Source organism: Xenopus laevis, chromosome 4S, assembly GCF_017654675.1.
Source record: "Xenopus laevis strain J_2021 chromosome 4S, Xenopus_laevis_v10.1, whole genome shotgun sequence".
Classification (NCBI taxonomy): domain Eukaryota; kingdom Metazoa; phylum Chordata; class Amphibia; order Anura; family Pipidae; genus Xenopus; species Xenopus laevis.
In genome coordinates, this window is record NC_054378.1 from 809,867 (window position 1) to 837,063 (window position 27,197).

A 27,197-nucleotide genomic window follows, 5' to 3' on the forward strand; every position below is an offset into this window, starting at 1 on the left:
GGGACTTCATGAATTGGGAAGGGACCCAGCAGTGTTGCACAAATGTGGCCTTTATACACCCTGTATGTTATGCACATTATGTTTATGTCTCCCACCTATTTGCCTGTGTGACTTGTTAGATGTCTGTCACTGTTTCACTGAATGAAGGAATCACTACTCATTGCTTAAGACACACAGGCATGATTGATAAGACCTATGACATACCCCTTTGTGGGTTGGCTTTTGATGGCTGGTCTAATAAGGAGAAGGAAAACAGTACTTTTATTAGTTTTAAGTGTTTCTATGGGTATGTTCTCTTACTGTATATCTAGTAGAAGTAATTCTAAAACAACTGGACTTGCTGAGTAAACATTAAAGTTGTTTCACTACTTATAGGAGCAGCTTCTTCAGTACAACTGACTGGTGTGGGAAGTTCTCAGCCTATAAACTCTTCCACTAATCCAATCACAATGGCACATTGTAACTCTTCAGAGAGGTGAAACTCACAGAGGTGTAGATTCCGTGTAGTTACTGTGATAGGATTATCAATGTGTCATGTGACTCCTAGATACAGGTGTTACTTGTGAGAGTTACATGAATGGACGTGTGAAGTGTTCTGGAACCGTCGGGGTACAGATGTTAGAAGAGCATTGTATGTAGCAGACAGGTGGTGTCGCCTCTCTTCAGGGATGGTTTCTCCACCTTGACATGAATCGCCTCTTTCACGCCTCGTTCAAACCAGCATCTTCTTTATCCAAGATTTGCACATTGCTATCTTCAAAGGAGTGTCCCTTGTCTTTTAGGTGTAGAAAGACAGCTGAGTCTTGCCCTGTAGAGTTCTCCCTCCTATGCTGAGCCATTTGCTTGGTGAGCAGTTGTTTAGTCTTCCAGCATTAATTTTGTTCTTGTCCTAGAACCCTCTTGCTCTTATTTACCCTTGCTTTTGTAAACGCTCTCATTACCTTCCATAAATATGGATGTTTCGATCAGAATCAGATGATCGTTTGTAAATCAGCACCATTATATAAAAATATTATATTACATTTACAAATTTGCAATGTATTTTTAAAATCAGTAAAAACTGAAAACATAAATGAAACACTTCACAGAAATAACATCAAGATGTACAATGGTTGGTTTATTTTAGAAAAAACCTTTAAAAAGAAATGAACATGCAATATTCCATCTTCTGAATTAAATGTGCCTCCTTCCTCCTCTTTTACTTATATCCCAATGTAGAAAACCATTTGCAAGAAATGAAGATGCAGAATTTCATCTTCTGAATTAAATGTGCCTCCTTCCTCCTCTTTTACTTATATCCCAATGTAGAAAACCATTTGCAAGAATTGAAGATGCAGAATTTCATCTTCTGAATTAAATGTGCCTCCTTCCTCCTCTTTTGCTTATATCCCAATGTAGAAAATCATTTGCAAGAATTGAAGATGCAGAATTTCATCTTCTGAATTAAATGAGCCTCCTTCCTCCTTTTTTACTTATATCCCAATGTAGAAAACCATTTGCAAGAAATGAAGATGCAGTATTTCATCTTCTGAATATAAATATATTCCCCTTAATGCCGGTTGAGCCGACATCTTGTGGTGAAATTGCCTCCACAACTTCTTCACTGGCTGGTTCATCCACCTGAATCTCTGAAGCAGCTTCTTCAGCATTCTCTGCTGTTTTTTCTATTTTTGTGTCCAGTGACACAACATCGTCACTGGGCATTTCTTCTACAGCAGAACTAGGAATGTCTTCTGCTGGTTTTGAGGCTAGATCTTCAGCATTCTCTGCTGTTTCTTCTATTTTTGTGTCGGTTGATGAAAAAGCGCCAGTAACAATAATAACAATAAAATTACTAAGCCTATAAAGTCACTAGCATTTTCTGTGACCTAATCTCCAGTATTTTCTTCTAATACTGGGGCTTCTTTGCTGGACTGAAATGAGGTGTGTGGAGCCTCCTCAGAATCGCCCATGTCAATATGGCATACGGTGGTCTGTTCCTCTTCAGTGTCGGTTGAGCCGATTTCCTCTTGTGGAGACATCCTGAGCAACTGAAAGTTCTGGGGCTTTTTCACTGGACTGAAGTGGGTCCTCCTTAGGTGTAGTTGAGGCTTCAACATCCTTCTCAGGTTCACCTATTTTAATATGACATATGGTGTCCTGTTTCCCTATAATGTCGGTTGAGCCGACATCTTGTGGTGAAATTGCCTCCACAACTTCTTCACTGGCTGGTTCATCCACCTGAACCTCTGAAGCAGCTTCTTCAGCATTCTCTGCTGTTTTTTCTTTTTTTGTGTCCAGTGACACAACAACGTCACTGGGCCCTTCTTCTACTGCAGCATTAGCAATGTCTTCTGCTGTTTTTGAAGCTAGATGTTTAGCTGCATTCAGTCTGCTGACTAAGTCTTTCATTTCTGCTTTCACTTGCATTTCATCCTGTAGCTCTGTTATGAAGTGATGTTCTTGGAGCAGAAACTTAGCCATTGGTCTGTCTTTGGGATCTTTGGTTAGACAGAGATCAATAAAGGAGTTAAAAGCTGGAGACCTGAAAAAAATAATAAAAGGGTGTTGATTTAGAGATAATATAAAATGCTCCTGATAACTTTAAGAGCAGAATGTCTGGTTTTCAAACTGGAAATTAGGCTCTGCTAGTGCACTCTCTGCAATAGGGAAGAGAACCTCCTGGACCCCCTCTGGTGCTAAAATGGTGAATGGGGAAAGGCAGGGCGGAGCCTCCCCAGGGTGGCAATGGGGTCAGGATCATCCCTTCAGATTGTGACTAAAGTCAAATGAGATGTGGTTATCTTACCATCTGCGTGGTCGACTCAGAGTTGGAGGATCTCCAGATACGATTTCTTTTCCAACTGCTTCTCCTTGTAAATGGAGCAGTGCTAATGGGTATAAATAAATACATGTCAGATTCCAGATGTTCCTAATAAATCTAGGTTGTTCTTTTGAAAATATTTACTGCCTGCCCCCTCAAACCTTACAATCTACAATCTTATGAATCATACACCAGTCATTTTCAACCTGGTCCCTTTAGTCATTAAGAAATAATTCCCAGGGTTCCAACTAAATGCTACAGAGCTAGCAAACTATTATTTCTTTATTTCATTATCAATCATAGTTGATAATAACACTAATTTGTTCTTAAACTTCATGTTACATTCTTACTTCTCTCAGAGTTGGGGAGAGCTGGGCTTATGTGCAACATTACTTCTTTCATTCAACACATTATAAATACAACTAATATCTATATGTGTTTGGTGAAAGCCCCAAACAAGTCTAACACAACACAAAAAGATACTGGGAAATACTCACGGCAGCTTGTTTCTGCCATCTCAATGGCAGTTATTCCCAAAGCCCATATGTCGCACTGAAAATGAAAAGAAAGGCAATTAATTAATGTACTTTTCAGTTACATATTATAGGTTTTCAATCTCACCTCTGTTTATTCTTAAGTATGACTGAGAGGAAAAGACAACAAATAATCAGCATTGCTGACACTTTCATGTATTGATGTAAAAATTAAAGTAATAGTTTCAGGAATAAATTGCTAGTTAGGGCTTGTTTGACATAAGAAAACCACAGAAATATCTCTTTTTAGCTTCAACTGCTATTTATATATTGTGTATATAATAAATACAGAGTGAATATATATATATATACACAAACATGCATATATGATACTGACAGCTGGTACAATTGTGTGTGTTTCATTTATTCTTAGACCTATGGGGACAGTGGTGGTCAAAACACTAATGTTATTTAATCAGAAAGGTGTAAAACATACAGAAAAATGACAGTTGGACCACATTCAAGGTGAAGTCTTACCTTAAAATCATATGAGCTGCATGTCCACACCTCAGGTGCTATGTAGTGCGGCGTTCCCTGTAGTTCTTTGCAAGGCCAAAATCTTTTAACTTTTCTTGCAAGCCCAAAATCAACTGAAAATCATAAACAAAAATTGAATTAAAAACTTAAATGGTAAAGTAATTATACTGATCTCAAAGTGAAAAACAGAAAACAATGGATAAAATAATTGTTGTCATTTAGATGTTGTTTTGCAAGAGCTGTAATATATATATATATATATATATATATATATATATATATATATATATATAAAATAGAAATTAAAAGTTTCTTATAGGTATGTACATTTTAAATGCTACCATTGCTAGAATTTGGCCTGGCCATGGCTTGACATGATGAAAGGGTGTCATAGTATCCTATACAGTTGTCTTAGGAAAGACATTGCTGTATACGAAACTAGAATTCTATAAATATATAATCACCCTTTGGAGGCAGAATTGACACCATTTTTGGCATGCCATTGGAATGTTTGTTATCTATTAATATCATTGGTATCAAGAATAATTGTAAGCAAGGTGTTTAATATTCTGCCAGGTGGCAAACCTATCTGCAGTGGATTAATAAAAATACAATGATATCCTATAATTATCATATATTAGATACATTTTTCTTACTTAAACGTATACTGGCGTCTTCAGTTATCGCAATATTATGGGACTTGATGTCTCGGTGCATTATTTGTTTTTTCTGGAGGCGTGACAGACCCTGTAAGAAAGAAAAAGAAAAATAAAACACCAATTTGTCAATGTTCTCTAACACAAATTATAAACAAATACATAGAACATGCTAGAATAAGTTGAACCTGACATACCTTTAAGACTTCCCGACATACATAAGCAATGCAATGTTCGGGAAGACCTCTACAAAAAGGGCTGTTGATCAGTTCGAAGAGTGTCCCACCTCCACAAAATTCCATTTCAATCTGTAAGAAAAAGACAAATATTAATAGCATGTTCCTGTATGCTCCCCAAAGTATTGAGTTTAGTAGAAAATAAGGTCGAACTGACGTACTACATATTCCCTCATACTCATCCAGCCAACAGTTTTAGCTGAACAATATATGGGTAAGAGTAGTCAACTCTATGTATCTGTACAAAAACCTAGTCTTACCATTATAGGCATCATTATGGAGCCACGTTGTTGATAGGCTCCATAGAATGAGGCGATGTTTTTATGCCTTGATACTTCCTTATGGATCTCTATCTCCGTTTTTATTTCCTTCTGAGTATCCTAGGTAAATAGAAACACGAGTAAATACAGTGCACTTTATGAGTTTATTTGTAAGTTCATGCATGTTTGTTACTTATTTAAGAAAAAAGATATATTACCTCAGAAGGGTTCATCATTTTAATGGCCACAACCTTGTTGGTTTTCAGATTGTGACCCTGTAAAAGCAAAAAAAATGGATTTTGTTAATATTTGAAAATTGCCTTTTTCTGAACATGTTCATCCCACCCCTCTATAGTTCCCATCTTTAATTACCTATAATAACAGGCTAGCTTATTATAAGAAGTTTATAGGTAGTCATGCTTACAGCAGAATTAATCAAAGGTTTAGGGGAAGTCTACCTTTATGTTAAATATTAGAATGATACAGAATGACCTATTCTTCACTAAGTTTTTGTTAATCTTTATTTTTTGTTTCTAAAAAGTTTTTTAATTAATTGATTTTCTCTATCCAGCTTGCAGTTTATAATCTTATCTGGTTTATGTAAATCTGTTGCTCTGTGAAGCGATAATTGAAATGCTTATAAATTTTCCAGTCTATAATGTAACCACTTCATAGTTACTACGGTAAATAAAAACTAGATCGCTCCTGAAATTCTAAACTTTTGAGCTGCAGAACAACCATATTTAATTAAAAAAAGACCAATTGCAAACTGTCTCATGATCTACACCACCCTAATAATTATTTCATTGGTGAACAACCAATTGAAGTTATTATTTATCTGCTATCTCTGTGTTAGATACTTTAGTTTACCTTGTAGACTTGGCCGGAGGAGCCGTTGCCAATCAGATTTCCCAGTTCCAATGTTCCTCTGGGTTCCTAGAGATATTAAAAAAAAATTATTAAAAGAAAAAGCAAAGTGGCCAAGCAATATTAAATAATATAAAGTAATAATAAAGATAGTGATGCAACTATAGAAGAAACAAACTGACCGTGGGGTCATCTTCCTCTATAGCCATACTAAAAATGTGTATTTAAGTCATATACACAATAAAAAGTAATTATAAAATACAATCCATTACCTTTAAATGAGTTTTTCGCTTTCGTCCCTGTTTTGGATAAAAGAACAATAGAATATTTAGTGTAAGGAAGAAAGTAAGGCAACTGCAAACAACATACTAAAATGGACTCAAACACAACTTTTGACTTTAATAATGACAAATAGAAAGAAAATCAATATATATGAAGCCCACTTTGCTCTAAAAGAACTGATTTAATCTCTGTGCACATAATGATAACTCATTCAGGCACTTGATAATAAGAGGGAAATGCTTATTAATGAGTCAAATAATGAGGGACATTACTCAAATAATTATTATTCCTCTCTGGAACCCCAAAAGGACAAGTGTTACCAGGTTTTCCTCTTCTGGGGCCATTATTATAGCCCATATTTTGTGCACTTTGCACTTGTATTTCTCCCCATTCTACCCAACAGAACACACCCCAATCTTTTTAATAGACTTACCTTACAACAAGCGCTAAACAATCTTCTCAACATTTGTCTTGTTTTCAGCAAGTCACTAAATGAACAGAAACTGCTCATTCTTCTGTGAAGAAAAACAGAAAAATCTACTTAATTTGATTTGTGGAGGAAAGCAAAATCAAACCGACTTTTTAGTTAATTTACCCTACACAGGGTATATAGGGTTTATTTATTCTTCACACCGCTCTTTTTCCTATGACATCACATTTAAGCCCCCCACTATATTAATTTAAAGTGATAGTAACACTAAAAACAGACTATATTAATGTACACTAAAGGTTATCTATAGGTCATCTTGACCATTTTTCACTGATAATGCTGCATTTTGTTACTTTATTCTTAAACCTGACTATTAGTACCACTTTAATGTTCAATGCTTACAGATTATTGTGATATTACAATCAAGCCCCACCCCCATATTAACTCAATGTTTAAAGAAGAGATGCACCGAACACTATTTTATACTCGGCAACCCCCCCGAATCTTTTGCGAAAGATTCGAGCGCAAATTAGTGATGGGAAGAGGACATTTCTTTTACTTCCTTGTTTTGTGACAAAAAGTCAAGCACTTTCCCTCCCGTCCCTAATTTGCATATGTAAATTAGGATTCAGGTTCGGTCAGACAGAAGGATTCAGCCAAATCAGAATCCTGCTGATAAAGGCCGAGTACTGGCCAAATCCCAAACCGAATCCTGGATTTGGTGCATCCCTAGTTTAATGCTTACAGATATGTCAAAGCTGACACTTTCATAATTTGACGTCCCATAATAGAGTTTTTTGTATGTATTTTTCTTACCTTTCACTTAAGTTCTTCTTCACTTGTGTGTTTTCACAAGGTTCTTTTTCACTCGTGTGCTTTCTCTAAAGTTCTTCTTCACTAGTGTGTTTTCACTAAGGTTCTAATTCTTTCGTGTGCTGGAAATAAATAAATAGGTGTTTGGTGTGTCAGTCAACTCTGTTCACTCTGACATCACAATTAAGCCCCTCCCCATATTAACTTGAGGCTTACAGATATGATCACTGTGACATCATAATTAAGTCAGCCACATATTAAATTAAGGTTTAAGGCTTACAGATATGCCAATAAGTCAAACAGCTGACACTTTCATAATTTGGCATCCCATAATATACAGGGTATATAGAGTTTTTTATATATTTTTTTTCTTACCTTTCACTAATTTTCTTTTTCTCTCGTGTGCTTTCACTAAAGTTTTTCTTCTTTTGTGTGCTGGAAATAAATAAATAGGTAGTTGGTGTGTCAGTTATCAAGTCAACTCTGTTCATTGTGACATCACAATTAAGCCCCGCCCCATATTCACTTGAAGCTTACAGATCATTATGACATCATAATTAAGTTAGCCACATATTAACTTAAGGTTTAAGGCTTACAGATATGCCAATTAGTCAAACAGCTGACACTTTCATAATTTGACATCCCATAATATACAGGGTATATAGAGTTTTTTATATGTATTTTTCTTACCTTTCGATAATGTCAATTTTCTCTTGTGTGCTGGATAGCAATGATGTTTGGTGTGTCAGTTATCAAGTCAACTCTGTTCATTGTGACATCACAATTAAGCCCCGCCCCATATTCACTTGAAGCTTACAGATCATTATGACATCATAATTAAGTTAGCCACATATTAACTTAAGGTTTAAGGCTTACAGATATGCCAATTAGTCAAACAGCTGACACTTTCATAATTTGACATCCCATAATATACAGGGTATATAGAGTTTTTTATATGTATTTTTCTTACCTTTCGATAATGTCAATTTTCTCTTGTGTGCTGGATAGCAATGATGTTTGGTGTGTCAGTTATCAAGTCAACTCTGTTCATTGTGACATCACAATTAAGCCCCGCCCCATATTCACTTGAGGCTTACAGATCATTATGACATCATAATTAAGTCAGCCACATATTAACTTAAGGTTTAATGCTTACAGATATGCCAATTAGTCAAACAGCTGACACTTTCATAATTTGACATCCCATAATATACAGGGTATATAGAGTTTTTTTATATGTATTTTTCTTACCTTTCGCTAAGGTCCTTCTTCTCTCATGTGCTGGATAGCAATGATTAGGTGTGTGGTGTGTCAGGTATCAAGTCAACTCTGTTCATTGTGACATCACAAATAAGCCCCGCCCTCACTTTATCTTAAAGGGACAGTAACACTTAAATACAACTTTTTTAAAATATACATTTATATTTAAAATTACCCATAATTCATGTTGACCATTTTCACTGATAGGGCTACTTTTGTAATTAAGTGTCACTTAAAGTTTCTAAACCTGTCTGTTTTGCCAGCCTGGTTGTCAGTATCTCTTTAATGTTCAAGTCTTACAGATAAGATCATTGTGACATTAATTAAGCCCCACCCCCATATTTGCATAAAATTGGGGGTTGTGGGAGCAGTCTAAAGGCTAAATGAAAGTATATTTAAGTATAATGGAAGTGCTACTTACAATACACTTCCCTGGTCCCTTGTCTCATAAGTAATTCAGTATAAAGGCAAGTGCAGGTGTTTTAGTTACAAGGTTATGATCATAAAGTTGAAGCAAACTATGAAACAATGTAAATATGGAACTAGAGCAACCGCAATGGACTGGGCCTAAAACATAAATGATAGCATAGAAATGTAAAAGCCAAATACTTGGATTTCTCTTGAGCCTTGATGTGAGGGGCTGTGTCATTGTTCTTGCACTTGCCATTAGATTGTGGGAAACCACGTGACTTTGTGTGTCATTTGCTTTATTTTATTGTCCTACGAGAAGTTGCAACAAATTCATCCTGAGGATTCAAATGCTTCATACAAACAGCTGTGGGTGGACAATATGAGTTTGCACAATTTTAGTCATTTATTATTTACTATTGCACTTAAACGGGCTAAAGTTTCTTTTAGTACCTTTGGAATGTATAGATTGCTCTTGTCTGTGCTTGAGGGAAATATGGGGTTAAAGATATTATGGGGGTTGTTATTACATTTTGGTGTGGTTATGGCCAATCATTTATTGGGGTTTTCTATTTTACTGTTCCTGTCCAATTGATATCAATAGGGTTGCTTGTATTCTACAGAATACCAAACCAAATCTGAACCTTAATATGCACATTAAAATATGAATAAAATTGTATAAAATGCGTCGATTGTAAATAAACAGTTGTAGTATGAACTGACAATGATCTCTAAATTGTTGTTTAGTTAATCCCATTGCTTAGGTGATAGAATATAAATGGCATAGACATAGACTGCCAATGTTTGATATGGCCAAGAGGATTATATATTTACACTATAGGTTCATTTTACTGTTCCTGTTCAATATTGGAGCAGCAAAGCTTTAGTTCTGCTACATCTCCCAGCACCATTATAATAAAGACAAACAAGGCAACTGCAGTGTTTCCTACATGTTTAATGTGAATGTAGTGAATGACCTAAATGCATATTTGACTTAATTATCCTCATTCTATTTCAACCTCAACACACATGATACTTCCTTGAGTTATTTTCTGTATACTTTGCAACAACACAAGACATCAAGCAGCGATTTATTCTTGACAATGACAATACATTGTAAATGTTTTATTAAAACTTACCTGGTATTTCAATTAAATTCTGGTCTGTACCCGATGCCAGAATATCTTTTCTTGTCATCATTTCACCATGTGATCTCTTTGTGATGTTTTTGTCTTTTTGTCTGGTCTTTTCTGAAACCCCTTTCAGGCCTTCATATCTTGCCAAGGGACATGATTCAGGTCCAGATCTTTCTATATTTGAATTTGTATATTTAAGGTCCTGGGATGTTGAGTTTTCTCTTGGAATCTGGGAAGTTTGACTGATCTACTGAATGTCCAAAATGGCCTCTCAGATCCGGAGACATCAGGCACCAACAGCTTATGGGCATATTAGCATCTCTAGAATGGCAACAGCCCCCTAGCATGAGGAAAAAGCATAAAGAAGTATTTTGTGTTTTCAATATCATAATACTTAATGTTTTAATTCTTCTCATACTATTATTTCTTCTCTGACCCCCTTTCTCCTCTTTTTAATCTTTTGTTTTTATAATTTTCTCTTTCTGCCATTCCAGCTCCATATAAGCTTAGTCCCCCCTCTCTTTGCTCCACTTTTCATTTCTTTACTTATTTCTCACAATCACCACTCCACTCATCCCCCTCTGATATTCTCTTCTCTCCCTCCTTCTTTTTCACTGTCTGTAATTCTTTGCCTCTTACACAAATTAATCTCTCCATGATAAAATGTTCCTCTTCTCCTTCTTCCTTTTTCTCTTGCTTTTGTGACACATCCATTGTACTATTTCCTAATCTTTGTTGCCTATTTTTTCCAGCAGGTGCCATTATTTTAATAACTTATTTTCCCATCTTTGGACTCAACTCTTGGCCACTGCTTGTATGTGTATAGACATCTGCAGCTCACAATAAGTACATACAAAATGTAGCTCTCACGTGTAACGTGTATGTGTGTGTGCTGCACCCAACCTTGGGCTCAGTTGCAGGTCAATAACAGAGGGAAGCAATGATGATATCCATGTAAAAATACATAAATAAACCCACTGTGACCTGCCTTCTGATGTCAGTGATATCACTCTCCAATGAACAGTAGAACTAATATGCGGATTCCTGTATTTTTGAACCTGCACTACCAGCCACACCGTTTAAGAAATAAAAATGTTGTATAGTTACTTAAAGAAGAGACTCTGAAATATCCACTGCATTTTTGGTTCTCACAGGGTGTGTAATGACTTGCTAAATCAGGTTTAGGAGACAAGGACAAGAATTGTTGCTGAATTGTTTGTTGTATTCTCTTGTTGTAACAGTTAAAATTAAAAATAAAGTTTATAAGCTGAGTTATGTTTTGTGGCTCCAGACTATTTTCCTTTAGTGGAAGAGGCGGGAAAATGGCTCTTTTGATAGTAAAGGTTGCTGACCCCTGGTCTAGTCTACGGGGGTTATTTATCAAACTCTGATTTTATCTCAACATTTTCTGCTACAAACTCCAATCAAATCCGCTCGGGTTTTTTTACGCTTATTTATTATTACATTTTCCCAAAAATTTGCTTTACAGGAAAAAAATTTAAATTTTCATGATCTTTTTGGATTTCTCACCCCAAAACTCTGATTTTTTTTTTTTATGCTTTTTTGCCCAAAAACTTCGGGGGAATGCACGCAACCCAACGAACATCAAAAAAATCATGGGGAATTCTCGCATTGACTTATATGCAACCTCGACAGATCTGAGATGCCGGATTTTCAAATTTGGAAGTTTCCATCCTCGGGGGTTTAATAAATTCCGAAAAAAATGGGTGTTTTTTTTTTAGAAGTCCAATTTTATATAAAAAAAAATCACAAATTTCTCGGGATTATTTGCATTCAGAGTTTAGTAAATAACCCCCTATGAGTAGCACTACTATTCATTATATATAACACCATGCCCACTCCCGGACTAGCAATCTGTGAGTTCTGGCAAATGCCAGAGGGGCTGCTATAAGGTGCCATAGAAAGTCACTGTTTAGTGGGCAGGTGGGGGCTGTTTGGGCCTTTGTGTACCTGAAATGCCAGGGCCTATTATAATTCTTAGTCCAGACCTGACCTTGCCCTATAGTGATGTGTGGCCTGATACCTGCAGGACCCTGGGGTTGGGTGGGTTTTGGCCGACCTCGCACTGTTGCTCTTAGGTGGCAGGTGGGTGGGGGTTGAGCTCTTCTCCTGCTCTCCCCTCCCGCCACCATCAAATGCGGCTTCCAGCTTCTGGGAGTGGGGCAAAGAGAGGGAGGGTTAGGGTTGGGTGTGGCTCAGGGAAATCCCCACCCGCACATCACTAATTGCCCTACCCCCCAATAATTGTCATTTAAACGTAAAGCTTAAGCGATGGCCTTTAATATATGAAAAGCTACACAAACACTATAGCTGTAAAGTATTGGGTATAAAGACTAATAAAGAGCAGGACTAATACAGTCAAATACAAAAAAGCACTTGGCCAGTACGGGGATCGAACCCGCGACCTTGGCGTTATTAGCACCACGCTCTAACCAACTGAGCTAACCGGCCAACTCATTGAAGCTGCTGGAGAAGTCAGTGTCGAAACCTCGTTTTAACCAATGGAATACAAGTCATCTAAGCACTACCGTATGTCGTATAATATAAGGACCGGGCACTGTTGGGTGAATTATGATTCAGCGCAGAGCCTTAGTCCCTGTCACTCATTCCTATGACATAGGATCAGAGCTGCTGAAAGGAAATGGCGGGGAGAAGCAGGGAGTGTAACAGAACGTTCCTTTACACGTGTAACAAGTCCCGTCTGTCCCTCAGCAACTGCACAGACACCACAGCTTTGCCAATGAGGCTCCCCAAACTTTAGTCAGTGACGGGCGCGTATGAATACACCGCAGTGATAATGCTACAGGGTATCTTCTAATAGAGGCGCACGATACACTGCAGCACAGAAACAAGTCCCTCTAGGAGGAGGAAGACAGCGGCTGTTTGGGGTGTAGTTAGGCCCGCCTCCTTTTCACATGAGCTCAACCCCAGGGATTTCGATTATTTTTCCCGCTCTTCCCTTATTGGACAAGCCAGGCTTTACCCCTTCAATGGCTGCCCCCATGGCTACACAGCAGCTTGTTTATATAAACTATAGTAGTACTTATCTGTTATTTATTATTTATTTCGATAAATAACCCCCTCATTGTCCATTCCCAACCTGGCATGATATTTTTTTGTATTTCTCTAACATAGGGAACATGGGATGATCCAAAGTTGAATGCATTTAGGGTAGTGGTGATTTCTATCACTAGGCAAGAATTGTATCACCAAAACACACTTAATTGATGACAACTACTTCCAATTTTACTTAACGGGAGAAATGCCTCCCCTGGCACATGTTGCTGTTCTACAAGATAGAGCAAGATTTTTTTTCTTTTTTTTTCCATCCTTTTTATTGGTTTTTCAGAAAAGATTTTTTTGTATTCTTGAGCTGTACTATCTGTGCCATAAGACTTGTTTAATTTCCATTTACAAGAATGTGAAGTGGCTGCCCATGGTTCATTGCTTCAGTTGAGTTGAGTTGAGTTGGTGATGGGGAAGCTTTGTGTGACACTGGTGCAGAACAACGTAAGTGCTGACCATGAATATCCAGCTATAGGATCTAATGGACAGGATAGTGATAGTTCTCACTGAATCCAGTTCATCAAACAGAGTTCGGTGCCGCCAAACATTCCTTGTCTTCACAAATTAGAACAGATTACTCTGGAGAACCATGGTCATCAAACAAGTGTTCTTTTATTAAATTGCTCTACATGTTTCAGATCTAACTGGTCCTTCCTCAGGTGTCACCTATAGGATCTATTATCCAGAATGCTTGGGACCTGAGTTTTTTCTTTCAGATGAGGGCTCCCATACCTGTAGAAGTATCTTCAGACAATAAACTGATGTGTCCACTTTAAGTTTTCACTGATATATTTTTGTTCTTCCTCCCATTGTACAGATACAGTCATGGCTGCCCCCCTCCCACATGTGGAGATGATAGAGCAGCCAAAGCAGCGAGGGATGCGATTTGGTTACAAGTGTGAGGGGCGCTCTGCTGGAAGCATTCCTGGGGTACGAAGCACAGACACAACAAAAACTCACCCCACTATTAAGGTCAGTGCATACAATTTCTTTTCTGCTTCATCTGCTCAGTAAGGTCATGGGGTTACAATAGTTAATGACAAACTATCTGGGGGGAAAAGTAATGAATTGACACATTTCAACGTGGGATGTATTCTGGAGGAGGGGATCTGCAAGAACATGAGTGGGGGGGTTGAATCGGGGTCTGCAGTTTAAAACATTAATTTCATATGGGTTTTAATGTATTTAAATAAAAGTGTAATTTTATTGAGAGCCCATTAGGGGTCACTGTTGACTTTTGTATATAACTACAGCTGTGTGAAATGATTAGTTAGCCTATGACTAAGGGATATATTCCCGAAACGCGTTAGGTGTCTAACAGCAGCAACTCCAATAAACCACATTCCAGAAGTGCCGTCTGCCTGTCTGAGTTATATGTATTTACAGTGGGGACACTGTTGACTGAGCACCTGGATGAGGAGAGGTTCGGTGAGCTGAAGCGGTCTTTACTTTCATTTTTTGTCTTATCATTAAAGTTGTTTCACTACTTCTAGGAGCAGCTTCTTCAGTACAACTGACTGGTGTGGGAAGTTCTCAGCCTATAAACTCTTCCACTAATCCAATCACAATGGCACATTGTAACTCTTCAGAGAGGTGAAACTCACAGAGGTGTAGATTCCGTGTAGTTACTGTGATAGGATTATCCAATGTGTCATGTGACTCCTAGATAAAGCTGTTACTTGTGAGAGTTACATGAATGGACGTGTGAAGTGTTCTGGAACCGTCGGGGTACAGATGTTAGAAGAGCATTGTATGTAGCAGACAGGTGGTGTCGCCTCTCTTCAGGGATGGTTTCTCCACCTTGACATGAATCGCCTCTTTCACGCCTCGTTCAAACCAGCGTCTTCTTTATCCAAGATTTGGACCTTGTTATCTTCAAAGGAGTGTCCCTTGTCTTTTAGGTGTAGAAAGACAGCTGTCTTGCCCTGTAGAGTTCTCCCTCCTATGCTGAGCCATTTTCTTGGTGAGCAGTTGTTTTGTCTTCCGGCATTAATTTTGTTCTTGTCCTAGAACCCTCTTGCTCTTATTTACCCTTGCTTTTGTAAACGCTCTCATTACCTTCCATAAATATGGATGTTTCGATCAGAATCAGATGATCGTTTGTAAATCAGCACCATTATATAAAAATATTATATTACATTTACAAATTTGCAATGTATTTTTAAAATCAGTAAAAACTGAAAACATAAATGAAACACTTCACAGAAATAACATCAAGATGTACAATGGTTGGTTTATTTTAGAAAAAAACCTTTAAAAAGAAATGAAGATGCAGTATTCCATCTTCTGAATTAAATGTGCCTCCTTCCTCCTCTTTTACTTATATCCAAATGTAGAAAAACATTTGCAAGAAATGAAGATGCAGAATTCCATCTTCTGAATTAAATGTGCCTCCTTCCTCCTCTTTTACTTATATCCAAATGTAGAAAAACATTTGCAAGAAATGAAGATGCAGAATTTCATCTTCTGAATTAAATGTGCCTCCTTCCTCCTCTTTTGCTTATATCCCAATGTAGAAAATCATTTGCAAGAATTGAAGATGCAGAATTTCATCTTCTGAATTAAATGTGCCTCCTTCCTCCTCTTTTGCTTATATAATTTGCAAGAATTGAAGATGCAGAATTTCATCTTCTGAATTAAATGAGCCTCCTTCCTCCTTTTTTACTTATATCCCAATGTAGAAAACCATTTGCAAGAAATGAAGATGCAGTATTTCATCTTCTGAATATAAATATATTCCCCTTAATGCCGGTTGAGCCGACATCTTGTGGTGAAATTGCCTCCACAACTTCTTAACTGGCTGGTTCATCCACCTGAATCTCTGAAGCAGCTTCTTCAGCATTCTCTGCTGTTTTTTCTATTTTTGTGTCCAGTGACACAACATCGTCACTGGGCATTTCTTCTACAGCAGAACTAGGAATGTCTTCTGCTGGTTTTGAGGCTAGATCTTCAGCATTCTCTGCTGTTTCTTCTATTTTTGTGTCGGTTGATGAAAAAGCGCCAGTAACAATAATAAGAATAACATTACTAAGCCTATAAAGTCACTAGCATTTTCTGTGACCTAATCTCCAGTATTTTCTTCTAATACTGGGGCTTCTTTGCTGGACTGAAATGAGGTGTGTGGAGCCTCCTCAGAATCGCCCATGTCAATATGGCATACGGTGGTCTGTTCCTCTTCAGTGTCGGTTGAGCCGACTTCCTCTTGTGGAGACAAATCCTGAGCAACTGAAAGTTCTGGGGCTTTTTCACTGGACTGAAGTGGGTCCTCCTTAGGTGTAGTTGAGGCTTCAACATCCTTCTCAGGTTCACCTATTTTAATATGACCTATGGTGTCCTTTTTCCCCATAATGTCGGTTGAGCTGACATCTTGTTTTGAAATTGCCTCCACAACTTCTTCACTGGCTGGTTCATCCACCTGAACCTCTGAAGCAGCTTCTTCAGCATTCTCTGCTGTTTTTTCTTTTTTTGTGTCCAGTGACACAACAACGTCACTGGGCACTTCTTCTACTGCAGCATTAGCAATGTCTTCTGCTGTTTTTGAAGCTAGATGTTTAGCTGCATTCAGTCTTCTGATTAAGTCTTTCATTTCTGCTTTCACTTGCATTTCATCCTGTAGCTCTGTTATGAAGTGATGTTCTTGGAGCAGAAACTTAGCCATTGGTCTGTCTTTGGGATCTTTGGTTAGACAGAGATCAATAAAGGAGTTAAAAGCTGGAGACCTGAAAAAAAATAATAAAAGGGTGTTGATTTAGAGATAATATAAAATGCTCCTGATAACTTTAAGAGCAGAATGTCTGGTTTTCAAACTGGAAATTAGGCTCTGCTAGTGCACTCTCTGCAATAGGGAAGAGAACCCTCCTGGACCCCCTCTGGTGCTAAAATGGTGAATGGGGAAAGGCAGGGCGGAGCCTCCCCAGGGTGGCAATGGGGTCAGGATCATCCCTTCAGATTGTGACTAAAGTCAAATGAGATGTGGTTATCTTACCATCTGCGTGGTCGACTCAGAGTTGGAGGATCTCCAGATACAATTTCTTTTCCAACTGCTTCTCCTTGTAAATGGAGCAGTGCTAATGGGTATAAATAAATACATGTCAGATTCCTGATGTTCCTAATAAATCTAGGTTGTTCTTTTGAAAATATTACTGCCTGCCCCGCAAAACTTACAATCTACAATCTGATGAATCATACACCAGTCATTTTCAACCTGGTCCCTTTAGTCATTAAGAAATAATTCCCATGGTTCCAACTAAATGCTACAGAGCTAGCAAACTATTATTTCTTTATTTCATTATCAATCATAGTTGATAATAGCACTAATTTGTTCTTAAACTTCATGTTACATTCTTACTTCTCTCAGAGTTGGGGAGAGCTGGGCTTATGTGCAACATTACTTCTTTCATTCAACACATTATAAATACAACTAATATCTATATGTGTTTGGTGAAAGCCCCAAACAAGTCTAACACAACACAAAAAGATACTGGGAAATACTCACGGCAGCTTGTTTCTGCCATCTCAATGGCAGTTATTCCCAAAGCCCATATGTCGCACTGAAAATGAAAAGAAAGGCAATTAGTTAATGTATTTTTCAGTTACATATTATTATTGGTTTTCAATCACACCTCTGTTTATTCTTAAGTATGACTGAGAGGTAAAGACAACAAATAATCAGCATTGCTGACACTTTCATGTATTGATGTAAAAATTAAAGTAAGAGTTTCAAGAAGAAATTGCTAGTTAGGGCTTGTTTGACATAAGAAAACCACAGAAATATCTCTTTTTAGCTTCAACTGCTATTTATATATTGTGTATATAATAAATACAGAGTGAATATATATATATATATACACAAACATGTATATATGATACTGACAGCTGGTACAATTGTGTGTGTTTCATTTATTCTTAGGCCTATGGGGACAGTGGTGGTCAAAACACTTATGTTATTTAATCAGAAAGGTGTAAAGCATACAGAAAAATGACAGTTGGACCACATTCAAGGTGAAGTCTTACCTTAAAATCATATGAGCTGCATGTCCACACCTCAGGTGCTATGTAGTGCGGCGTTCCCTGTAGTTCTTTGCAAGGCCAAAATCTTTTAACTTTTCGTGCAAGCCCAAAATCAACTGAAAATCATAAACAAAAATTGAATTAAAAACTTAAATGGTAAAGTAATTATACTGATCTCAAAGTGAAAAACAGAAAACAATGGATAAACTAATTATGTTGTCATTCAGCTGTTGTTTTGCAAGAGCTGTAATATATATATATATAATAGAAATTAAAAGTTTCTTATAGGTATGTACATTTTAAATGCTACCATTGCTAGAATTTGGCCTGGCCATGGCTTGACATGATGAAAGGGTGTCATAGTATCCTATACAGTTGTCTTAGGAAAGACATTGCTGTATACGAGACTAGAATTCTATAAATATATAATCACCCTTTGGAGCCAGAATTGACACCATTTTTGGCATGCCATTGGAATGTTTGTTATCTATTAATATCATTGGTATCAAGAATAATTGTAAGCAAGGTGTTTAATATACTGCCAGGTGGCAAACCTATCTGCAGTGGATTAATAAAAATACAATGATATCCTATAATTATCATTTATTAGATACATTTTTCTTACTTAAACGTATACTGGCGTCTTCAGTTATCGCAATATTATGGGATTTGATGTCTCGGTGCATTATTTGTTTTTTCTGGAGGCGTGACAGACCCTGTAAGAAAGAAAAAGAAAAAAAGAAAAATAAAACACCAATTTGTCAATGTTCTCTAACACAAATTATAAACAAATACATAGAACATGCTAGAATAAGTTGAACCTGACATACCTTTAAGACTTCCCGACATACATAAGCAATGCAATGTTCGGGAAGACCTCTACAAAAAGGGCTGTTGATCAGTTCGAAGAGTGTCCCACCTCCACAAAATTCCATTTCAATCTGTAAGAAAAAGACAAATATTAATAGCATGTTCCTGTATGCTCCCCAAAGTATTGAGTTTAGTAGAAAATAAGGTCGAACTGACGTACTACATATTCCCTCATACTCATCCAGCCAACAGTTTTAGCTGAACAATATATGGGTAAGAGTAGTCAACTCTATGTATCTGTACAAAAACCTAGTCTTACCATTATAGGCATCATTATGGAGCCACGTTGTTGATAGGCTCCATAGAATGAGGCGATGTTTTTATGCCTTGATACTTCCTTATGGATCTCTATCTCCGTTTTTATTTCCTTCTGAGTATCCTAGGTAAATAGAAACACGAGTAAATACAGTGCACTTTATGAGTTTATTTGTAAGTTCATGCATGTTTGTTACTTATTTAAGAAAAAAGATATATTACCTCAGAAGGGTTCATCATTTTAATGGCCACAACCTTGTTGGTTTTCAGATTGTGACCCTGTAAAAGCAAAAAAAATGGATTTTGTTAATATTTGAAAATTGCCTTTTTCCGAACATGTTCATCCCACCCCTCTATAGTTCCCATCTTTAATTACCTATAATAACAGGCTAGCTTATTATAAGAAGTTTATAGGTAGTCATGCTTACAGTACAATTAATCAAAGGTTTAGGGGAAGTCTACCTTTATGTTAAATATTAGAATGATACAGAATGACCTATTCTTCACTAAGTTTTTGTTAATCTTTATTTTTTGTTTCTAAAAAGTTTTTTAATTAATTGATTTTCTCTATCCAGCTTGCAGTTTATAATCTTATCTGGTTTATGTAAATCTGTTGCTCTGTGAAGCGATAATTGAAATGCTTATACATTTTCCAGTCTATAATGTAACCACTTCATAGTTACTACGGTAAATAAAAACTAGATCGCTCCTGAAATTCTAAACTTTTGAGCTGCAGAACAACCATATTTAATTGAAAAAAGACCAATTGCAAACTCTCATGATCTACACCACCCTAATAATTATTTCATAGGTGAACAAGCAATTGAAGTTATTATTTATCTGCTATCTCTGTGTTAGATACTTTAGTTTACCTTGTAGACTTGGCCGGAGGAGCCGTTGCCAATCAGATTTCCCAGTTCCAATGTTCCTCTGGGTTCCTAGAGATATTAAAAAAAATTATTAAAAGAAAAAGCAAAGTGGCCAAGCAATATTAAATAATATAAAGTAATAATAAAGATAGTGATGCAACTATAGAAGAAACAAACTGACCGCGGGGTCATCTTCCTCTATAGCCATACTAAAAATGTGTATTTAAGTCATATACACAATAAAAAGTAATTATAAAATACAATCCATTACCTTTAAATGAGTTTTTCGCTTTCGTCCCTGTTTTGGATAAAAGAACAATAGAATATTTAGTGTAAGGAAGAAAGTAAGGCAACTGCAAACAACATACTAAAATGGACTCAAACACAACTTTTGACTTTAATAATGACAAATAGAAAGAAAATCAATATATATGAAGCCCACTTTGCTCTAAAAGAACTGATTTAATCTCTGTGCACATAATGATAACTCATTCAGGCACTTGATAATAAGAGGGAAATGCTTATTAATGAGTCAAATAATGAGGGACATTACTCAAATAATTATTATTCCTCTCTGGAACCCCAAAAGGACAAGTGTTACCAGGTTTTCCTCTTCTGGGGCCATTATTATAGCCCATATTTTGTGCACTTTGCACTTGTATTTCTCCCCATTCTACCCAACAGAACACACCCCAATCTTTTTTAATAGACTTACCTTACAACAAGCGCTAAACAATCTTCTCAACATTTGTCTTGTTTTCAGCAAGTCACTAAATGAACAGAAACTGCTCATTCTTCTGGGAAGAAAAACAGAAAAATCTACTTAATTTGATTTGTGGAGGAAAGCAAAATCAAACCGACTTTTTAGTTAATTTACCCTACACAGGGTATATAGGATTTATTTATTCTTCACACCGCACTTTTTCCTATGACATCACATTTAAGCCCCACCACTATATTAATTTAAAGTGATAGTAACACTAAAAACAGACTATATTAATGTACACTAAAGGTTATCTATAGGTCATCTTGACCATTTTTCACTGATAATGCTGCATTTTGTTACTTTATTCTTAAACCTGACTATTAGTACCACTTTAATGTTCAATGCTTACAGATTATTGTGATATTACAATCAAGCCCCACCCCCATATTAACTTAATGTTTAAAGAAGAGATGCACCGAACACTATTTTATACTCGGCAACCCCCCCGAATCTTTCGCGAAAGATTCGAGCGCAAATTAGTGATGGGAAGAGGACATTTCTTTTACTTCCTTGTTTTGTGACAAAAAGTCAAGCACTTTCCCTCCCGGTCCCTGATTTGCATATGTAAATTAGGATTCAGGTTCGGTCAGACAGAAGGATTCAGCCAAATCAGAATCCTGCTGATAAAGGCCGAGTACTGGCCAAATCCCAAACCGAATCCTGGATTTGGTGCATCCCTAGTTTAATGCTTACAGATATGTCAAAGCTGGCACTTTCATAATTTGACGTCCCATAATATAGAGTTTTTTGTATGTATTTTTCTTACCTTTCACTTAAGTTCTTCTTTACTTGTGTGTTTTCACAAGGTTCTTTTTCACTCGTGTGCTTTCTCTAAAGTTCTTCTTCACTAGTGTGTTTTCACTAAGGTTTTTCTTCTCTTCTGTGCTGGAAATAAATAAGTAGGTGTTTGATGTGTCAGTCAACTCTGTTCACTGTGACATCACAATAAAGCCCCTCCCCATATTAACTTGAGGCTTACAGATATGATCACTGTGACATCATAATTAAGCCCCCCCCACATATTAACTTAAGGTTTAAGGCTTACAGATATGCCAATTAGTCAAACAGCTGACACTTTCATAATTTGGCATCCCATAATATACAGGGTATATAGAGTTTTTTATATGTATTTTTCTTACTTTTCGCTAATCTTTTTCTTCTTCTCTCGTGTGCTTTCACTAAAGTACTTCTTCTTTTGTGTGCTGGAAATAAATAAATAGGTGGTTGGTGTGTCAGGTATCAAGTCAACTCTGTTCATTGTGACATCACAATTAAGCCCCGCCCCATATTCACTTGAGGCTTACAGATCATTATGACATCATAATTAAGTCAGCCACATATTAACTTAAGGTTTAAGGCTTACAGATATGTCAATTAGCTGACACTTTCATAATTTGACATCCCATAATATACAGGGTATATAGAGTTTTTTTATATGTATTTTTCTTACCTTTCTATAATGTAAATTTTCTCTTGTGTGCTAGATAGCAATGATGTTTGGTGTGTCAGTTATCAAGTCAACTCTGTTCATTGTGACATCACAATTAAGCCCCGCCCCATATTCACTTGAGGTTTACAGATCATTATGACATCATAATTAAGTCAGCCACATATTAACTTAAGGTTTAAGGCTTACAGATATGCCAATTAGTCAAACAGCTGACACTTTCATAATTTGACATCCCATAATATACAGGGTATATAGAGTTTTTTATATGTATTTTTCTTACCTTTCGATAATGTCAATTTTCTCTTGTGTGCTGGATAGCAATGATGTTTGGTGTGTCAGTTATCAAGTCAACTCTGTTCATTGTGACATCACAATTAAGCCCCGCCCCATATTCACTTGAGGTTTACACATCATTATGACATCATAATTAAGTCAGCCACATATTAACTTAAGGTTTAAGGCTTACAGATATGCCAATTAGTCAAACAGCTGACACTTTCATAATTTGACATCCCATAATATACAGGGTATATAGAGTTTTTTATATGTATTTTTCTTACCTTTCGCTAAGGTCCTTCTTCTCTCATGTGCTGGATAGCAATGATTAGGTGTGTAGTGTGTCAGTTATCAAGTCAACTCTGTTCATTGTGACATCACAACTAAGCCCCGCCCCATCTTATCTTAAAGGGACAGTAACACTTAAATACAACTTTTTAAAATATACATTTATATTTAAAATTACCCATAAGTCATGTTGGGCATTTTTCACTGATTGGGCTACTTTTTTCACTAAAGGGATCCTGTCATCGGAAAACGCATCCGTTAATAGTGCTGCTCCAGCAGAATTCAGCACTGAAATCCATTTCTCAAAAGAGCAAACAGATTTTTTTTATATTCAATTTTCAAATTTGACATGGGGCTAGACATATTGTCAATTTCCCAGCTGCCCCTGATCATGTGACTTGTGCCTGTACTTTAGTAGAGAAATGCTTTCTGGCAGGCTGCTGTTTTTCCTCCTCAATGTAACTGAATGTGTCTCAGTGGGACCTGGATTTTACTATTGAGTGCTGTTCTTAGATCTACCAGGCAGCTGTTATCTTGTGTTGTCTCTGGTTACCTTCCCATTGTTCTTTTGTTTGGCTGCTGGGGGGGGGGAAGGGAGGGGGTGATATCACTCCAACTTGCAGTAAAGAGTGACTGAAGTTTATCAGAGCACAAGTCACATGACTTGGGGCAGCTGGGAAATTGACAATATGTCTAGCCCCATGTTATATTTCAAAATTGAATATAAAAAAATGTGTTTGCTCTTTTGAGAAATGGATTTCAGTGCAGAATTCTGCTGGAGCAGCACTATTAAAGGGGATCTATCGTGAAAATCAAATTCTCCTAATGGATAGTTGAGGTGGAAATAATAAAATCTTCAAATATATTTCTTTACCAGAAATGCTTACTTTTTTTGTAAAATGTCATATTTCTACATGGAATGAGGGTGCTTTCTCTGAGAGACAGTTCAAGCTACTGCTGACAGGCCTGGATTTGTGGGAAGGCCCGGGCCTTGGGCGGCAGGATTTTAGGGGGGCGGCATGCTGCCCAACCACACCCACATTGGTTCAAAAACACTGGGGATGCACACGAGATACAATCTCCATGTAAATTTGCACAAATAAAGGGGAGGGGGTAGGGGCGACAAATGGCAGTGGGCCTAGGGGCGTCCGCTATGTAAATCCGGCCCTGACTGCTGAATGGGAGTGTCTTCTCATTAGCTATGATGTCACTTAGCAACTAGCAAAGTCCCACCCTCCTCCATGCTGAATAACATCCTCACACCAACTGTTACTCCGGAAGCTCCTTGTGAGAAAAGTAAGGCTGTCAGGTCTGCACATTCTCTCAGTCAAGTACAACAAGTGCCACCACAAAAGTGTTTTATTGTATTTTATTGGTGTAAAGTATTCTCTCTCTTGGAAATGTGATGGGAAGATCTGGCTGCTCTGATTCTGAAGTGCTTGTTATTTTATTCCTTCTTGTTTGTAAATTTCCCAAATGTCCCATGTTTGGATGCTGCAGCCTTTTGGTTTGTATAGCTTCCATTCATCTAAGGCCAACCAAAAAAAGGGAAAAGACCCATCTTTGAATGGGGGCAAGAAAGATTTTAATTCATCCTTGTACCTTCCTAGAACTGCAGCTTCAATAACAGCTAAATGGTGGGTTAACAGTTAGACTATTATCTTTTCAGCTACTATAGGCACCATCTCTCCCTACTATACCTGCTATCCCACAGTCACACTCCCTTCCCAGAGACTATTATCCCACTGTTACTATAGGCACCATCTCTCCCTACTATACCTGCTATCCCACAGTCACACTCCCTTCCCAGAGACTATTATCCCACTGTTACTATAGACACCATCTCTCCCTACTATACCTGCTATCCCACAGTCACACTCCCTTCCCAGAGACTATTATCCCACTGTTACTATAGACACCATCTCTCCCTACTATACCTGCTATCCCACAGTCACACTCCCTTCCCAGAGACTATTATCCACTGTTACTATAGACACCATCTCTCCCTACTATACCTGCTATCCCACAGTCACACTCCCTTCCCAGAGACTATTATCCACTGTTACTATAGACACATCTCTCCCTACTATACCTGCTATCCCACAGTCACACTCCCTTCCCAGAGACTATTATCCACTGTTACTATAGACACATCTCTCCCTACTATACCTGCTATCCCACAGTCACACTCCCTTCCCAGAGACTATTATCCACTGTTACTATAGACACATCTCTCCCTACTATACCTGCTATCCCACAGTCACACTCCCTTCCCAGAGACTATTATCCACTGTTACTATAGACACCATCTCTCCCTACTATACCTGCTATCCCACAGTCACACTCCCTTCCCAGAGACTATTATCCACTGTTACTATAGACACATCTCTCCCTACTATACCTGCTATCCCACAGTCACACTCCCTTCCCAGAGACTATTATCCACTGTTACTTATAGACACATCTCTCCCTACTATACCTGCTATCCCACAGTCACACTCCCTTCCCAGAGACTATTATCCACTGTTACTATAGACACATCTCTCCCTACTATACCTGCTATCCCACAGTCACACTCCCTTCCCAGAGACTATTATCCACTGTTACTATAGACACCATCTCTCCCTACTATACCTGCTATCCCACAGTCACACTCCCTTCCCAGAGACTATTATCCACTGTTACTATAGACACCATCTCTCCCTACTATACCTGCTATCCCACAGTCACACTCCCTTCCCAGAGACTATTATCCCACTGTTACTATAGCACCATCTCTCCCTACTATACCTGCTATCCCACAGTCACACTCCCTTCCCAGAGACTATTATCCCACTGTTACTATAGACACCATCTCTCCCTACTATACCTGCTATCCCACAGTCCACACTCCCTTCCCAGAGACTATTATCCCACTGTTACTATAGACACCATCTCTCCCTACTATACCTGCTATCCCACAGTCACACTCCCTTCCCAGAGACTATTATCCACTGTTACTATAGACACCATCTCTCCCTACTATACCTGCTATCCCACAGTCACACTCCCTTCCCAGAGACTATTAATCCACTGTTACTATAGACACATCTCTCCCTACTATACCTGCTATCCCACAGTCACACTCCCTTCCCAGAGACTATTATCCACTGTTACTATAGACACATCTCTCCCTACTATACCTGCTATCCACAGTCACACTCCCTTCCCAGAGACTATTATCCACTGTTACTATAGACACCATCTCTCCCTACTATACCTGCTATCCCACAGTCACACTCCCTTCCCAGAGACTATTATCCACTGTTACTATAGACACATCTCTCCCTACTATACCTGCTATCCCACAGTCACACTCCCTTCCCAGAGACTATTATCCACTGTTACTATAGGCACCATCTCTCCCTACTATACCTGCTATCCCACAGTCACACTCCCTTCCCAGAGACTATTATCCACTGTTACTATAGGCACCATCTCTCCCTACTATACCTGCTATCCCACAGCCACACTCCCTTCCCAGAGACTATTATCCACTGTTACTATAGACACCATCTCTCCCTACTATACCTGCTATCCCACAGTCACACTCCCTTCCCAGAGACTATTATCCACTGTTACTATAGACACCATCTCTCCCCTACATACCTGCTATCCCACAGTCACACTCCCTTCCCAGAGACTATTTATCCACTGTTACTATAGACACCATCTCTCCCTACTATACCTGCTATCCCACAGCCACACTCCCTTCCCAGAGACTATTATCCACTGTTACTATAGGCACCATCTCTCCCTACTATACCTGCTATCCCACAGTCCACACTCCCTTCCCAGAGACTATTATCCACTGTTACTATAGACCATCTCTCCCTACTATACCTGCTATCCCACAGTCACACTCCCTTCCCAGAGACTATTATCCACTGTTACTATAGACACATCTCTCCCTACTATACCTGCTATCCCACAGTCACACTCCCTTCCCAGAGACTATTATCCACTGTTACTATAGGCACCATCTCTCCCTACTATACCTGCTATCCCACAGTCACACTCCCTTCCAGAGACTATTATCCACTGTTACTATAGACACATCTCTCCCCTACTATACCTGCTATCCCACAGTCACACTCCCTTCCCAGAGACTATTATCCACTGTTAC

General features: G+C 37.9%; 3 protein-coding genes and 1 non-coding gene across 8 annotated transcripts in view; 1 reads left to right on the plus strand and 3 right to left on the minus strand.

Moving 5' to 3' along the window:
• The window catches only part of rin1.S (Ras and Rab interactor 1 S homeolog), a 50,055-nt gene that overhangs the window by 1,290 nt on the left and 21,568 nt on the right, over nucleotides 1-27,197 (plus strand). For 2 of the 3 annotated variants that reach the window (XM_041560673.1, XM_041560670.1), the window contains exon 2: nucleotides 14,066-14,220. The gene's annotated coding sequence lies outside the window, so the exon portion shown is untranslated. Of the gene's footprint in view, nucleotides 1-12,532; nucleotides 14,221-27,197 lie in introns of those variants that run through there. The other variant, XM_041560671.1, reaches the window with a different exon arrangement.
• On the minus strand, nucleotides 804-8,758 carry LOC121393147 (traf2 and NCK-interacting protein kinase-like). Its single transcript, XM_041560677.1, has 12 exons — nucleotides 7,361-8,758; nucleotides 6,548-6,629; nucleotides 6,105-6,131; nucleotides 5,836-5,901; nucleotides 5,184-5,240; nucleotides 4,966-5,085; nucleotides 4,667-4,777; nucleotides 4,470-4,560; nucleotides 3,814-3,926; nucleotides 3,301-3,355; nucleotides 2,789-2,870; nucleotides 804-2,524 (listed from the first exon to the last, which is right to left on the minus strand). Exons 2-12 carry the CDS (start codon nucleotides 6,623-6,625, stop codon nucleotides 1,984-1,986), a joined length of 1,341 nt encoding a protein of 446 aa, XP_041416611.1. The 5' UTR covers nucleotides 6,626-6,629; nucleotides 7,361-8,758; the 3' UTR covers nucleotides 804-1,983.
• trnai-aau lies at nucleotides 12,560-12,633 on the minus strand. The gene has a single exon. It is a non-coding gene; the product is annotated as a tRNA-Ile (tRNA).
• Nucleotides 15,762-22,864, minus strand: LOC121393146 (traf2 and NCK-interacting protein kinase-like). 3 transcript variants are annotated; one of them, XM_041560674.1, is made up of 13 exons: nucleotides 22,158-22,864; nucleotides 21,785-21,903; nucleotides 20,968-21,049; nucleotides 20,524-20,550; nucleotides 20,256-20,321; nucleotides 19,606-19,662; nucleotides 19,388-19,507; nucleotides 19,089-19,199; nucleotides 18,884-18,974; nucleotides 18,262-18,374; nucleotides 17,744-17,798; nucleotides 17,234-17,315; nucleotides 15,762-16,967 (listed from the first exon to the last, which is right to left on the minus strand). In XM_041560674.1, exons 3-13 carry the CDS (start codon nucleotides 21,043-21,045, stop codon nucleotides 16,310-16,312), a joined length of 1,458 nt encoding a protein of 485 aa, XP_041416608.1. In that variant the 5' UTR covers nucleotides 21,046-21,049; nucleotides 21,785-21,903; nucleotides 22,158-22,864; the 3' UTR covers nucleotides 15,762-16,309. The 3 variants fall into 3 exon arrangements, with proteins under 3 accessions (XP_041416608.1, XP_041416609.1, XP_041416610.1); XM_041560675.1 differs by having other exon boundaries at nucleotides 21,785-22,864; XM_041560676.1 differs by lacking the exons at nucleotides 21,785-21,903; nucleotides 22,158-22,864 and having other exon boundaries at nucleotides 20,968-21,126.